General features: G+C 43.7%; 1 protein-coding gene across 1 annotated transcript in view; it reads right to left on the bottom strand.

Annotated features, from left to right (window-relative positions):
- The window catches only part of KDM6A (lysine demethylase 6A), a 926,232-nt gene that overhangs the window by 551,077 nt on the left and 357,949 nt on the right, over positions 1-17,206 (bottom strand). The window contains exon 5 of the mRNA XM_053705281.1: positions 4,712-4,736. Coding sequence (XP_053561256.1) covers positions 4,712-4,736 — 25 coding nt within the window. The remainder of the gene's footprint in view (positions 1-4,711; positions 4,737-17,206) is intronic.

Below are 17,206 nucleotides of genomic sequence, written 5' to 3'. Positions count from 1 at the left end.
ATGGAATAACTACAAGAGGTTTAAAAACCGAATTTAAACGTTTACTGGTTTTAATATTAAGAGGACTAGTCTCCATGAAGACTTAAATAATGTCAAAAGTCTGGCGCCAAGTATGACGCCCACAACTGACAAAATATATTTTGGCGCCAAAAACGTCTGCAACAAAAACGAGCGTCATAGATGACGCAACTACGTGAAAATTATCGGCGCCAACTAAGACGCCGGAAATGACGAAAATACATCAACAAACGTAATTCTTGCGCCAAAAAAGTCTTGCGCCAAGAATGACGCAATAAATTATAACACTTTGCACACCCGCGAGCCTAACAGCCCGCAATTTAGAAAAAAAGTCAATTGAAAAATTTCAGGTAAGAAATTTTATTTTTTTTTTATTTTTTTTTAAATATATGTGCATTTCCCAAAATGAAACTGACAGTCTGTAAAAAGGAAATAACAGAATTTATGCTTACCTGATAAATTACTTTCTCCAACGGTGTGTCCGGTCCACGGCGTCATCCTTACTTGTAGGATATTCTCTTCCCCAACAGGAAATGGCAAAGAGTCCAAGCAAAGCTGGTCACATGATCCCTCCTAGGCTCCGCCCACCCCAGTCATTCGACCGACGGACAGGAGGAAATATATATAGGAGAAACCATATGATAACGTGGTGACTGTAGTTAGAGAAAATAATTCATCAGACCTGATTAAAAAACCAGGGCGGGCCGTGGACCGGACACACCGTTGGAGAAAGTAATTTATCAGGTAAGCATAAATTCTGTTTTCTCCAACATTGGTGTGTCCGGTCCACGGCGTCATCCTTACTTGTGGGAACCAATACCAAAGCTTTAGGACACGGATGAAGGGAGGGAGCAAATCAGGTCACCTAAATGGAAGGCACCACGGCTTGCAAAACCTTTCTCCCAAAAATAGCCTCCGAAGAAGCAAAAGTATCAAATTTGTAAAATTTGGCAAAAGTGTGCAGTGAAGACCAAGTCGCTGCCTTACATATCTGATCAACAGAAGCCTCGTTCTTGAAGGCCCATGTGGAAGCCACAGCCCTAGTGGAGTGAGCTGTGATTCTTTCAGGAGGCTGCCGTCCGGCAGTCTCATAAGCCAATCGGATGATGCTTTTAAGCCAAAAGGAAAGAGAGGTAGAAGTCGCTTTTTGACCTCTCCTTTTACCAGAATAAACAACAAACAAGGAAGATGTTTGTCTGAAATCTTTAGTAGCCTCTAAATAGAATTTTAGAGCACGGACTACGTCCAAATTGTGTAACAAACGTTCCTTCTTTGAAACTGGATTCGGACACAAAGAAGGTACAACTATCTCCTGGTTAATATTGTTGTTGGAAACAACTTTCGGAAGAAAACCAGGCTTAGTACGCAAAACCACCTTATCTGCATGGAACACCAGATAGGGCGGAGAACACTGCAGAGCAGATAACTCTGAAACTCTTCTAGCAGAAGAAATTGCAACCAAAAACAAAACTTTCCAAGATAATAACTTAATATCTACGGAATGTAAGGGTTCAAACGGAACCCCTTGAAGAACTGAAAGAACTAGATTTAGACTCCAGGGAGGAGTCAAAGGTCTGTAAACAGGCTTGATCCTAACCAGAGCCTGAACAAATGCTTGAACATCTGGCACAGCTGCCAGTCTTTTGTGAAGTAAAACAGATAAAGCAGAGATCTGTCCCTTCAGAGAACTTGCAGATAATCCTTTCTCCAAACCTTCTTGTAGAAAGGATAGAATCTTAGGAATTTTTATCTTGTTCCATGGGAATCCTTTAGATTCACACCAACAGATATATTTTTTCCATATTTTATGGTAAATTTTTCTAGTTACAGGCTTTCTAGCCTGAATCAGAGTATCTATTACAGAATCTGAAAACCCACGCTTTGATAAAATCAAGCGTTCAATCTCCAAGCCGTCAGTTGGAGGGAAACCAGATTCGGATGTTCGAATGGACCCTGAACAAGAAGGTCCTGTCTCAAAGGTAGCTTCCATGGTGGAGCCGATGACATATTCACCAGGTCTGCATACCAAGTCCTGCGTGGCCACGCAGGAGCTATCAAGATCACCGAGGCCCTCTCCTGATTGATCCTGGCTACCAGCCTGGGGATGAGAGGAAACGGTAGGAATACATAAGCTAGGTTGAAGGTCCAAGGTGCTACTAGTGCATCTACTAGGGTCACCTTGGGATCCCTGGATCTGGACCCGTAGCAAGGAACCTTGAAGTTCTGACGAGACGCCATCAGATCCATGTCTGGAATGCCCCATAATTGAGTTATTTGGGCAAAGATTTCCGGATGGAGTTCCCACTCCCCCGGATGGAATGTCTGACGACTCAGAAAATCCGCTTCCCAATTTTCCACTCCTGGGATGTGGATCGCAGACAAGTGGCAGGAGTGATCCTCCGCCCATTGAATTATCTTGGTCACTTCTTTCATCGCCAGGGAAGTCCTTGTTCCCCCCTGATGATTGATATATGCAACGGTCGTCATGTTGTCTGACTGAAACCTTATGAATTTGGCCTTTGCTAGTTGAGGCCAAGCTCTGAGAGCATTGAATATCGCTCTCAGTTCCAGAATGTTTATCGGGAGAAGAGACTCTTCCCGAGACCATAGACCCTGAGCTTTCAGGGATTCCCAGACCGCGCCCCAGCCCACTAGGCTGGCGTCGGTCGTGACAATGACCCACTCTGGTCTGCGGAAGCTCATTCCCTGTGACAGATTGTCCAGGGTCAGCCACCAACGGAGTGAATCTCTGGTCTTTTGATCTACTTGAATTGTCGGAGACAAGTCTGTATAATCCCCATTCCACTGTCTGAGCATGCACAGTTGTAATGGTCTTAGATGAATTCGTGCAAAAGGAACTATGTCCATTGTTGCAACCATCAATCCTATTACTTCCATGCACTGCGCTATGGAAGGACGAGGAACAGAATGAAGTACTTGACAAGAGCTTAGAAGTTTTGATTTTCTGACCTCTCAGAAAAATCCTCATTTCCAAGGAGTCTATTATTGTTCCCAAGAAGGGAACTCTTGTTGACGGGGACAGAGAACTTTTTTCTTTGTTCACCTTCCATCCGTGAGATCTGAGAAAGGCTAGGACGATGTCCGTATGAGCTTTTGCTTTTGACAGGGACGACGCTTGAATCAGGATGTCGTCCAAGTAAGGTACTACTGCAATGCCCCTTGGTCTTAGAACCGCTAGAAGGGACCCTAGTACCTTTGTGAAAATCCTTGGAGCAGTGGCTAATCCAAATGGAAGTGCCATAAACTGGTAATGCTTGTCCAGAAAAGCGAACCTTAGGAACTGATGATGTTCCTTGTGGATAGGAATATGTAGGTACGCATCCTTTAAATCCACGGTAGTCATAAATTGATTTTCCTGGATAGTAGGTAGGATCGTTCAAATAGTTTCCATTTTGAACGATGGTACCCTGAGAAATTTGTTTAGGATCTTTAGATCCAAAATTGGTCTGAATGTTCCCTCTTTTTTGGGAACTATGAACAGATTGGAATAAAATCCCATTCCTTGTTCTCTTATTGGAACTGGATGTATCACTCCCATCTTTAACAGGTCTTCTACACAATGTAAGAATGCCTGTCTCTTTATTTGGTTTGAAGATAATTGAGACCTGTGGAACCTTCCCCTTGGGGGTAGTTCCTTGAATTCCAGGAGATAACCTTGAGAAACTATTTCTAGCGCCCAAGGATCCTGAACATCTCTTGCCCAAGCCTGAGCAAAGAGAGAAAGTCTGCCCCCCACTAGATCCGGTCCCGGATCGGGGGCTATCCCTTCATGCTGTTTTGGTAGCAGTGGTAGGCTTCTTGGCCTGCTTACCCTTGTTCCAGCCTTGCATTGGTTTCCAGGCTGGTTTGGGTTGTGACGTATTACCCTCTTGCTTAGAGGATACAGAATTAGAGACTGGTCCGTTTCTGCGAAAGGGACGAAAATTAGGCTTATTATTAGCCTTAAAAGACCTATCCTGTGGGAGGGCGTGGCCCTTTCCCCCAGTGATGTCTGAAATAATCTCTTTCAAATCAGGTCCAAAACAGAATTTATGTTTACCTGATAAATTTCTTTCTCCAACGGTGTGTCCGGTCCACGGCGTCATCCTTACTTGTGGGATATTCTCTTCCCCAACAGGAAATGGCAAAGAGCCCAGCAAAGCTGGTCACATGATCCCTCCTAGGCTCCGCCTACCCCAGTCATTCGACCGACGTTAAGGAGGAATATTTGCATAGGAGAAACCATATGGTACCGTGGTGACTGTAGTTAAAGAAAATAAAATATCAGACCTGATTAAAAAAACCAGGGCGGGCCGTGGACCGGACACACCGTTGGAGAAAGAAATTTATCAGGTAAACATAAATTCTGTTTTCTCCAACATAGGTGTGTCCGGTCCACGGCGTCATCCTTACTTGTGGGAACCAATACCAAAGCTTTAGGACACGGATGAAGGGAGGGAGCAAATCAGGTCACCTAAATGGAAGGCACCACGGCTTGCAAAACCTTTCTCCCAAAAATAGCCTCAGAAGAAGCAAAAGTATCAAACTTGTAAAATTTGGTAAAAGTGTGCAGTGAAGACCAAGTCGCTGCCCTACATATCTGATCAACAGAAGCCTCGTTCTTGAAGGCCCATGTGGAAGCCACAGCCCTAGTGGAATGAGCTGTGATTCTTTCGGGAGGCTGCCGTCCGGCAGTCTCGTAAGCCAATCTGATGATGCTTTTAATCCAAAAAGAGAGAGAGGTAGAAGTTGCTTTTTGACCTCTCCTTTTACCTGAATAAACAACAAACAAGGAAGATGTTTGTCTAAAATCCTTTATAGCATCTAAATAGAATTTTAGAGCGCGAACAACATCCAAATTGTGCAACAAACGTTCCTTCTTTGAAACTGGTTTTGGACACAGAGAAGGTACGATAATCTCCTGGTTAATGTTTTTGTTAGAAACAACTTTTGGAAGAAAACCAGGTTTAGTACGTAAAACCACCTTATCTGCATGGAACACCAGATAAGGAGGAGAACACTGCAGAGCAGATAATTCTGAGACTCTTCTAGCAGAAGAAATCGCAACTAAAAACAAAACTTTCCAAGATAATAACTTAATATCAACGGAATGTAAGGGTTCAAACGGAACCCCCTGAAGAACTGAAAGAACTAAATTGAGACTCCAAGGAGGAGTCAAAGGTTTGTAAACAGGCTTGATTCTAACCAGAGCCTGAACAAAGGCTTGAACATCTGGCACAGCTGCCAGCTTTTTGTGAAGTAATACCGACAAGGCAGAAATCTGTCCCTTCAGGGAACTTGCAGATAATCCTTTTTCCAATCCTTCTTGAAGGAAGGATAGAATCCTAGGAATCTTAACCTTGTCCCAAGGGAATCCTTTAGATTCACACCAACAGATATATTTTTTCCAAATTTTGTGGTAAATCTTTCTAGTCACAGGCTTTCTGGCCTGAACAAGAGTATCGATAACAGAATCTGAGAATCCTCGCTTCGATAAAATCAAGCGTTCAATCTCCAAGCAGTCAGCTGGAGTGAAACCAGATTCGGATGTTCGAACGGACCCTGAACAAGAAGGTCTCGTCTCAAAGGTAGCTTCCAAGGTGGAGCCGATGACATATTCACCAGATCTGCATACCAAGTCCTGCGTGGCCACGCAGGAGCTATCAATATCACCGACGCCCTCTCCTGCTTGATCCTGGCTATCAGCCTGGGGATGAGAGGAAATGGCGGGAACACATAAGCTAGTTTGAAGGTCCAAGGTGCTACTAGTGCATCCACTAGAGCCGCCTTGGGATCCCTGGATCTGGCCCCGTAGCAAGGAACTTTGAAGTTCTGACGAGAGGCCATCAGATCCATGTCTGGAATGCCCCACAGGTGAGTGACTTGGGCAAAGATTTCCGGATGGAGTTCCCACTCCCCCGGATGCAATGTCTGCCGACTCAGAAAATCCGCTTCCCAATTTTCCACTCCTGGGATGTGGATAGCAGACAGGTGGCAGGAGTGAGACTCCGCCCAAAGAATAATTTTGGTTACTTCTTCCATCGCTAGGGAACTCCTTGTTCCCCCCTGATGGTTGATGTACGCAACAGTCGTCATGTTGTCTGATTGAAACCGTATGAACCTGGTCCTCGCAAGCTGGGGCCAGGCCTGGAGAGCATTGAATATCGCTCTCAGTTCCAGAATATTTATCGGTAGAAGAGATTCTTCCCGAGACCAAAGACCCTGAGCTTTCAGGGATCCCCAGACCGCGCCCCAGCCTATCAGACTGGCGTCGGTCGTGACAATGACCCACTCTGGACTGTGGAACATCATCCCTTGAGACAGATTGTCCAGGGACAGCCACCAACGGAGTGAGTCTCTGGTCCTCTGATTTACTTGTATCTTCGGAGACAAGTCTGTATAGTCCCCATTCCACTGACTGAGCATGCACAGTTGTAATGGTCTTAGATGAATGCGCGCAAAAGGAACTATGTCCATCGCCGCCACCATCAACCCGATCACTTCCATGCACTGAGCTATGGAAGGAAGAGGAACGGAATGAAGTATCCGACAAGAGTCCAGAAGCTTTGTTTTTCTGGCCTCTGTTAGAAAGATCCTCATTTCTAAGGAGTCTATAATTGTTCCCAAGAAGGGAACCCTTGTTGACGGGGATAGAGAACTCTTTTCCACGTTCACTTTCCAGCCGTGAGATCTGAGAAAGGCCAGGACAATGTCCGTGTGAGCCTTTGCTTGAGGAAGGGACGACGCTTGAATCAGAATGTCGTCCAGGTAAGGTACTACTGCAATGCCCCTTGGTCTTAGCACCGCTAGAAGGGACCCTAGTACCTTTGTGAAAATCCTTGGAGCAGTGGCTAATCCGAAAGGAAGCGCCACGAACTGGTAATGTTTGTCCAGGAATGCAAACCTTAGGAACCGATGATGTTCCTTGTGGATAGGAATATGTAGATACGCATCCTTTAAATCCACCGTGGTCATGAATTGACCTTCCTGGATGGAAGGAAGGATAGTCCGAATGGTTTCCATCTTGAACGATGGGACCTTGAGAAATTTGTTTAAGATCTTGAGATCTAGGATTGGTCTGAACGTTCCCTCTTTTTTGGGAACTATGAACAGATTGGAGTAGAACCCCATCCCTTGTTCTCTTAATGGAACAGGATGAATCACTCCCATTTTTAACAGGTCTTCTACACAATGTAAGAACGCCTGTCTTTTTATGTGGTCTGAAGACAACTGCGACCTGTGGAACCTCCCCCTTGGGGGAAGTCCCTTGAATTCCAGAAGATAACCCTGGGAGACTATTTCTAGCGCCCAAGGATCCAGAACATCTCTTGCCCAAGCCTGAGCGAAGAGAGAGAGTCTGCCCCCCACCAGATCCGGTCCCGGATCGGGGGCCAATATTTCATGCTGTCTTGGTAGCAGTGGCAGGTTTCTTGGCCTGCTTTCCCTTGTTCCAGCCTTGCATTGGTCTCCAAGCTGGCTTGGCCTGAGAAGTATTACCCTCTTGCTTAGAGGACGTAGCACCTTGGGCTGGTCCGTTTTTACGAAAGGGACGAAAATTAGGTCTATTTTTTGCCTTGAAAGGCCGATCCTGAGGAAGGGCGTGGCCCTTACCCCCAGTGATATCAGAGATAATCTCTTTCAAGTCAGGACCAAACAACGTTTTCCCCTTGAAAGGAATGTTTAGTAGCTTGTTCTTGGAAGACGCATCAGCCGACCAAGATTTCAACCAAAGCGCTCTGCGCGCCACAATAGCAAACCCAGAGTTCTTAGCCGCTAACTTAGCCAATTGCAAAGAGGCGTCTAGAGTGAAAGAATTAGCCAATTTGAGAGCATTGATTCTGTCCATAATCTCCTCATAAGGAGGAGAGTCACTATCGAGCACCTTAAGCAGTTCATCAAACCAGAAATATGCGGCAGTAGTGACAGGGACAATGCATGAAATGGGTTGTAGAAGGTAACCCTGCTGAACAAACATCTTTTTAAGCAAACCTTCTAATTTTTTATCCATAGGATCTTTGAAAGCACAACTATCCTCTATGGGAATAGTGGTGCGTTTGTTTAAAGTAGAAACCGCTCCCTCGACCTTGGGGACTGACTGCCATAAGTCCTTTCTGGGGTCGACCATAGGAAACAATTTTTTAAATATGGGGGGAGGGACGAAAGGAATACCGGGCCTTTCCCATTCTTTATTAACAATGTCCGCCACCCGCTTGGGTATAGGAAAAGCTTCTGGGAGCCCCGGCACCTCTAGGAACTTGTCCATTTTACATAGTTTCTCTGGGATGACTAAATTTTCACAATCATCCAGAGTGGATAATACCTCCTTAAGCAAAATGCGGAGATGTTCCAATTTAAATTTAAATGTAATCACATCAGATTCAGCCTGCTGAGAAATGTTCCCTAAATCAGTAATTTCTCCCTCAGACAAAACCTCCCTGGCCCCCTCAGATTGGGTTAGGGGCCCTTCAGAGATATTAATATCAGCGTCGTCATGCTCTTCAGTAACTAAAACAGAGCAGCCACGCTTACGCTGACAAGGGTTCATTTTGGCTAAAATGTTTTTGACAGAATTATCCATTACAGCCGTTAATTGTTGCATAGTAAGGAGTATTGGCGCGCTAGATGTACTAGGGGCCTCCTGAGTGGGCAAGACTCGTGTAGACGAAGGAGGGAATGATGCAGTACCATGCTTACTCCCCTCACTTGAGGAATCATCTTGGGCATCATTGTCATTATCACATAAATCACATTTATTTAAATGAATAGGAATTCTGGCTTCCCCACATTCAGAACACAGTCTATCTGGTAGTTCAGACATGTTAAACAGGCATAAACTTGATCAGAAAGTACAAAAAACGTTTTAAAATAAAACCGTTACTGTCACTTTAAATTTTAAACTGAACACACTTTATTACTGCAATTGCGAAAAAACATGAAGGAATTGTTCAAAATTCACCAAATTTTCACCACAGCGTCTTAAAGCCTTGAAAATATTGCACACCAATTTTGGAAGCTTTAACCCTTAAAATAACGGAACCGGAGCCGTTTTAAGCTTTAAACCCCTTTACAGTCCCTGGTATCTGCTTTGCTGAGACCCAACCAAACCCAAAGGGGAATACGATACCAAATGACGCCTTCAGAAGTCTTTTATAAGTATCAGAGCTCCTCTCACATGCGACTGCATGCCATGCCTCTCAAAAACAAGTGCGCAACACCGGCGCGAAAATGAGACTCTGCCTATGCTTTGGGAAAGCCCCTAAAGAATAAGGTGTCTAAAACAGTGCCTGCCGATATTATTATATCAAAATACCCAGATAAAATGATTCCTCAAGGCTAAATATGTGTTAATAATCAATCGATTTAGCCCAGAAAAAGTCTACAGTTTAAATAAGCCCTTGTGAAGCCCTTATTTACAATCGTAATAAACATGGCTTACCGGATCCCATAGGGAAAATGACAGCTTCCAGCATTACATCGTCTTGTTAGAATGTGTCATACCTCAAGCAGCAAGGGACTGCAAACTGTTCCCCCAACTGAAGTTAATTGCTCTCAACAGTCCTGTGTGGAACAGCCATGGATTTTAGTTACGGTTGCTAAAATCATTTTCCTCATACAAACAGAATTCTTCATCTCTTTTCTGTTTCTGAGTAAATAGTACGTACCAGCACTATTTAAAAATAACAAACTCTTGATTGAATAATGAAAAACTACAGTTAAACACTAAAAAACTCTAAGCCATCTCCGTGGAGATGTTGCCTGTACAACGGCAAAGAGAATGACTGGGGTAGGCGGAGCCTAGGAGGGATCATGTGACCAGCTTTGCTGGGCTCTTTGCCATTTCCTGTTGGGGAAGAGAATATCCCACAAGTAAGGATGACGCCGTGGACCGGACACACCTATGTTGGAGAAATAATGTTTTACCTTTGAAAGGAATGTTAAGCAATTTTGTCTTGGAAGACACATCCGCTGACCAAGACTTTAGCCAAAGCACTCTGCGCGCCACAACAGCAAACCCTGAATTTTTCGCCGCTAATCTAGCTAATTCCAAAGCGGCATCTAAAACAAAAGAGTTAGCCAATTTAAGTGCTTGAACTCTATCCATAACCTCCTCATACGAAGATTCTTTACTGAGCGATTTTTCTAGTTCCTCGAACCAGAAACACGCTGCCGTAGTGACAGGAACAATGCATGAAATTGGTTGTAGAAGGTAACCTTGCTGTACAAAAATCTTTTTAAGCAAACCCTCTAATTTCTTATCCATAGGATCTTTGAAAGCACAACTATCTTCGATAGGAATAGTAGTGCGTTTGTTTAGAGTAGAGACCGCCCCCTCGACCTTGGGGACTGTCTGCCATAAGTCCTTTCTGGGGTCGACTACAGGAAATAATTTCTTAAATATAGGGGGGGGAACAAAAGGTATGCCGGGCCTTTCCCACTCTTTATTTACTATGTCCGCCACCCGCTTGGGTATAGGAAAAGCGTCGGGGGGCACCGGAACCTCTAGGAACTTGTCCATCTTACATAATTTCTCTGGAATGACCAAATTGTCACAATCATCCAGAGTAGATAACACCTCCTTAAGCAGTGTGCGGAGATGTTCTAATTTAAATTTAAATGTCACAACATCAGGTTCAGCTTGATGAGAAATTTTTCCTGAATCTGAAATTTCTCCATCAGACAAAACCTCCCTCATGGCCCCTTGAGATTGGTGTGAGGGTATGTCAGAACAGTTATCATCAGCATCCTCTTGCTCTTCAGTGTTTAAAACAGAGCAATCGCGCTTTCTCTGATAAGTAGGCATTTTGGATAAAAGATTTGCTATGGAGTTATCCATTACAGCCGTTAATTGTTGCATGGTAATAAGTATTGGCGCACTAGATGTACTAGGGGCCTCCTGTGTGGGCATAACTGGTGTAGACACAGTAGGGGATTAAATTAACGGAACCGGAGCAGTTTTTACATTTAACCCCTATACAGTCCCAGAATGAGGCTCTGTCTATAACTAGAAAGGCCCCCATCTGAAAAAGGTTTCCAACACAGTGCCTGCCGTTTTTCTAAACGTTCCCCAAGATTATAATACCAATAATTAGTTAGAATCTGCATAATATGCCTAGTAAAGCAATTGTTTTAGCCCAGAAAAATGTCTACCAGTTTTTAAGCCCTTTTTGAAGCCCTTTATTCTTTTATGTTTAACTAAGAAAATGGCTTACCGGTCCCCATGAGGGGAAATGACAGCCTTCCAGCATTACATGGTCTTGTTAGAAATATGGCTAGTCATACCTTAAGCAGAAAAGACTGCTAACTGTTTCCCCCAACTGAAGTTACTTCATCTCAACAGTCCTGTGTGGAAACAGCAATCGATTTTAGTTACTGTCTGCTAAAAATGATCTTCCTCTTACAAACAGAAATCTTCATCCTTTTCTGCTTCAGAGTAAATAGTACATACCAGCACTATTTTAAAATAACAAACACTTGATAGAAGAATAAAACTACAAAAAACTCTTAACCATCTCCGTGGAGATGTTGCCTGTGCAACGGCAAAGAGAATGACTGGGGTGGGCGGAGCCTAGGAGGGATCATGTGACCAGCTTTGCTGGGACTCTTTGCCATTTCCTGTTGGGGAAGAGAATATCCCACAAGTAAGGATGACGCCGTGGACCGGACACACCAATGTTGGAGAAAACAGAATTTATGCTTACCTGATAAATTACTTTCTCCAACGGTGTGTCCGGTCCACGGCGTCATCCTTACTTGTGGGATATTCTCCTCCCCAACAGGAAATGGCAAAGAGCCCAGCAAAGCTGGCCATATAGTCCCTCCTAGGCTCCGCCTACCCCAGTCATTCGACCGACGGACAGGAGGAAATATATATAGGAGAAACCATATGGTAACGTGGTGACTGTAGTTAGAGAAAATAATTCATCAGACCTGATTAAAAAACCAGGGCGGGCCGTGGACCGGACACACCCTTGGAGAAAGTAATTTATCAGGTAAGCATAAATTCTGTTTTCTCCAACATAGGTGTGTCCGGTCCACGGCGTCATCCTTACTTGTGGGAACCAATACCAAAGCTTTAGGACACGGATGAAGGGAGGGAGCAAATCAGGTCACCCAAACGGAAGGCACCACGGCTTGCAAAACCTTTCTCCCAAAAATAGCCTCCGAAGAAGCAAAAGTATATAATTTAAAAAATTTGGTCAACAGGAACCTCATTCTTGAAGGCCCATGTGGAAGCCACAGCCCTAGTGGAGTGAGCTGTGATACTTTCAGGAGGCTGCCGTCCGGCAGTCTCAAAAGCCAATCTGATGATGCTTTTAAACCAAAAGGAAAGAGAGGTAGAAGTCGCTTTTTTACCTCTCCTTTAACCAGAATAAACAACAAACAAAGAAGATGTTTGTCTAAAATCTTCAGTAGCCTCTAAATAGAATTTTAGAGCACGGACAACGTCCAAATTGTGTAACAAACGTTCCTTCTATGAAACTGGATTCGGACACAAAGAAGGTACAACTATCTCCTGGTTAATATTTTTGTTGGAAACAACCTTCGGAAGAAAACCAGGCTCAGTACGTAAAACCACCTTATCTGCATGGACCAGATAGGGCGGAGAACACTGCAGAGCAGATAACTCAGAAACTCTTCTAGCGGAAGAAATTGCAACCTAAAACAAAACTTTCCAAGATAATAACTTAATATCTACGGAATGTAAGGGTTCAAACGGAACCCCTTGAAGAACTGAAAGAACTAGATTAAGACTCCAGGGAAGAGTCAAAGGTCTGTAAACAGGCTTGATTCTAACCAGAGCCTGAACAAACGCTTAAACGTCTGGCACAGCTGCCAGCCTTTTGTGAAGTAAAACAGATAAAGCAGAGATCTGTCCCTTCAGAGAACTCGCAGAAAATCCTTTCTCCAAACCTTCTTGTAGAAAGGAAAGAATCTTAGGAATTTTTATCTTGTTCCATGGGAATCCTTTAGATTCACACCAACAGATATATTTTTTCCATATATTATGGTAAATTTTTCTAGTTACAGGCTTTCTAGCCTGAATAAGAGTATCTATTACAGAATCTAAAATCAAGCGTTCAAACTCCAAGCAGTCAGTTGGAGGAAAACCAGATTCGGATGTTCGAATGGACCCTGAATAAGAAGGTCCTGTCTCAAAGGTAGCTTCCATGGTGGAGCCGATGACACATTCACCAGGTCTGCATACCAAGTCCTGCGTGGCCACACAGGAACTATCAAGATCACCGAAGCCCTCTCCAGATTGATCCTGGCTACCAGCCTGGGAATGAGAGGAAACGGTGGGAATACATAAGCTAGGTTGAAGATCCAAGGTGCTACTATTGTATCCAATAGAGTCGCCTTGGGATCCCTGGATTTGGACCCGTAACAAGGGACCATGAAGTTCTGACGAGAGGCCATCAGAACCATGTCTGGAATGCCCCATAATTGAGTTATTTGGGCAAAGATTTCCAGATGGAGTTCCCACTCCCCCGGATGCTCCTCCATCGCCAGGGAACTCCTTGTTACCCCCTGATGGTTGATATATGTAACAGTCGTCATGATGTCTGATTGAAACCTTATGAATTTGGCCTTTGCTAGTCGAGGCCAAGCCTTGAGAGCATTGAATATCGCTCTCAGTTCCATTATGCTTATCGGGAGAAGAGAGTCTTCCCGAAACCATAGACCCTGAGCTTTCAGGGGTTCCCAGACCGCGCCCCAGCCCACCAGACTGGCGTCGGTCGTGACAATGACCTACTCTGGTCTGCGGAAGCTCATTCCCTGTGACAGGTTGTCCAGGGTCAGCCACCAACGGAGTGAATCTCTGGTTATTTGATCTACTTGTATCGTCGGAGACAAGTCTGTATAATCCCCATTCCACTGTCTGAGCATGCACAGGTGTAATGGTCTTAGATGAATTTGTGCAAAAGGAACTATGTCCATTGCCTCAACCATCAAACCTATTACTTCCATGCACTGCGCTATGGAAGGAAGAAGAACAGAATGAAGTACCTGACAAGAGCTTAGAAGTTTTGATTTTCTGGCCTCTGTCAGAAAAACCTTCATTTCTAAGGAAACTATTATTGTTCCCAAGAAGGGAACTCTTGTTGACGGGGACAGAGAACTTTTTTCTATGTTCACTTTCCACCTGTGAGATCTGAGAAAGGCTAGGACAATGTCCGTATGAGCCCTTGCTTTTGACAGAGACGACACTTGAATCAGGATGTCGTCCAAGTAAGGTACTACTGCAATGCCCCTTGGTCTTAGCACCGCTAGAAGGGACCCTAGTACCCTTGTGAAAATCCTTGGAGCAGTGGCTAATCCGAATGGAAGTGCCACAAACTGGTAATGCTTGTCCAGAAAGGCGAACCTTAGGAACCGAAAATGTTCCTTGTGGATAGGAATACGTAGGTACGCATCCTTTAATTCCACCGTGGTCATGAATTGACCTTCCTGGATGGTAGGAAGGATCGTTCGAATGGTATCCATTTTGAACGATGAAACCCTTAGAAACTTGTTTAGAATCTTGAGATCTAAAATAGGTCTGAATGTTCCCTCTTTTTTGGGAATTATGAACAGGTTGGATTAAAAACCCATCCCTTGTTCTCCTAATGGAACAGGATGAATCACTCCCATGCTTAACAGGTCTTCTACACAGTGTAAGAATGCCTGTTCGAAGATAATTGAGACCCGTGGAACCTTCCCCTTGGGGGTAGTTCCCTGAATTCCAGGAGATAACCTTGAGAAACTATTTCTAGCGCCCAAGGATCCTGAACATCTCTTGCCCCAGCCTGAGCAAAGAGAGAAAGTCTGCCCCCCACCAGATCCTTCCCAGATCGGGGGCCAACACTTCATGCTGTTTTGGTAGCAGTGGCAGGTGACTTGGCCTGCTTACCCTTGTTCCAGCCTTGCATCGGCCTCCAGGCTGGCTTGGTTTGAGAAGTATTACCCTCTTGCTTAGAGGGTGTAGAATTTGAGGCTGGTCCGTTTCTGCGAAAGGGACGAAAATTTGGCTTATTTTTAGCCTTAAAAGACCTATCCAGAGGAAGGGCGTGGCCCTTTCCCCCAGTGATGTCTGAAATAATCTCTTTCAAGTCAGGGCCAAACAGTGTTTTACCCTTGAAAGGGATGTTAAGCAAAAGCGCTCTGCGCGCCACGATAGCAAACCCTGAATTATTCGCCGCTAATCTAGCTAATTGCAAAGCGGCATCTAAAATAAAAAAGAGTTAGCCAATTTAAGAGCTTGAACTCTGTCCAAAACCTCCTCGTACGAAGATTCTTTATTGAGCGACTTTTCTAGTTCTTCGAACCAGAAACACGCAGCTGTAGTGACAGGAACAATGCATGAAATTGGTTGTAGAAGGAAACCTTGCTGAACAAACATCTTTTTAAGCAAACCCTCTAACCTTTAATCCATAGGATCTTGAAAGCACAACTATCTTCTATAGGAATAGAAGTGCGTTTGTTTAGAGTAGAAACCGCCCCCTCGACCTTGGGGACTGTATGCTATAAGTCCTTTCTGGGGTCGACTATAGGAAATAATTTCTTAAATATAGGGGGAGGACAAAAGGTATGCCGGGCCTTTCCCACTCCTTATTTACTATGTCCGCCACCCGCTTGGGTATAGGAAAAACATCGGGGGGCACCGGAACCTCTAGGAACTTGTCCATCTTACCTAATTTCTCTGGAATGACCAAATTGTCACAATCATCCAGAGTAGATAATACCTCCTTAAGAAGTGCGTGGAGATGTTGTAATTTAAATTTAAAAGTTACAATATCAGGTTCTGCTTGTTGAGAAATTTTCCCTGAATCTGAAATTTCTCCCTCAGACAAAACCTCCCTCCTGGCCCCTTCAGATAGGTGTGAGGGTATGTCAGAACAGATATCATCAGCGTCCTCTTGCTCTTCAGTGTTTAAAACAGAGCAATCACGCTTTCTCTGATAAGTAGGCATTTTGGAAAAAATGCATGCAATAGAATTATCCATTACAGCCCTTAATTGTTGTATGGTAATAAGTATTGGCGCACTAGATGTACTAGGGGCCTCTTGTGTGGGCAAAACTGGTGTAGACACAGAAGGGGATGATGCAGTACCATGCTTACTCCCCTCATTAGAGGAATCATCTTGGGCAATATCATATCTATGGCATTATTATCCCTACTTTGTTTGGACATTATGACACAAATATATCACATATATTTAAATGGGGAGACACATTGGCTTTCATACATATAGAACATCGTTATCTGATGGTTCAGACATGTTAAACAGGCTTAAACTTGTCAACAAAGCACAAAAAACGTTTTACAATAAAACCGTTACTGTCCCTTTAAATTTTAAACTGAACACACTTTATTACTGAATATGTGAAAAAGTATGAAGGAATTGTTCAAAATTCACCAAAATTTCACCACAGTAACTTAAAGCCTTAAAAGTATTGCACACCAAATTTGAAAGCTTTAACCCTTAAAATAACGGAACCGGAGCCGTTTTTACATTTAACCCCTATACAGTCCCAGGTATCTGCTTTGCTGAGACCCAACCAAGCCCAGAGGGGAATACGATACCAAATGATGCCTTCTATAAGCTTTTTCAGTGGTTCTTAGCTCCTCACACATGCATCTGCATGCCATGCTTTCCAAAAACAACTGCGCATTAGAGGCGCGAAAATGAGGCTCTGTCTATGACTAGAAAAGGCCCCCAGTGAAAAAGGTGTCCAATACAGTGCCTGCCGTTTTTATTAAAACAATCCCCAAGATTTAACAACTATTAAAAGTAATAATCTGCCAAATATACTTAGTAAAGTAATCGTTTTAGCCCAGAAAAATGTCTACCAGTTTTTTAAGCCCTAATGAAGCCCTTTATTCTTTTACTTAAACTAAGAAAATGGCTTACCGGTTCCCATAGGGAAAATGACAGCTTCCAGCATTACCGAGTCTTGTTAGAAATGTGTCATACCTCAAGCAGCAAAGTCTGCCCACTGTTTCCCCCAACTGAAGTTACTTCATCTCAACAGTCCTGTGTGGAAACAGCTATCGATTTTAGTAACGGTTGCTAAAATCATTTTCCTCTTACAAACAGAAATCTTCATCTCGTTTCTGTTTCAGAGTAAATAGTACATACCAGCACTATTTTAAAATAACAAACTCTTGATTGAAGAACAAAAACTACATTTAAACACCAAAAAA

Source organism: Bombina bombina, chromosome 3 (genome assembly GCF_027579735.1).
Source record: "Bombina bombina isolate aBomBom1 chromosome 3, aBomBom1.pri, whole genome shotgun sequence".
Classification (NCBI taxonomy): domain Eukaryota; kingdom Metazoa; phylum Chordata; class Amphibia; order Anura; family Bombinatoridae; genus Bombina; species Bombina bombina.
This window is presented reverse-complemented; position numbering and strand designations above follow the sequence as displayed.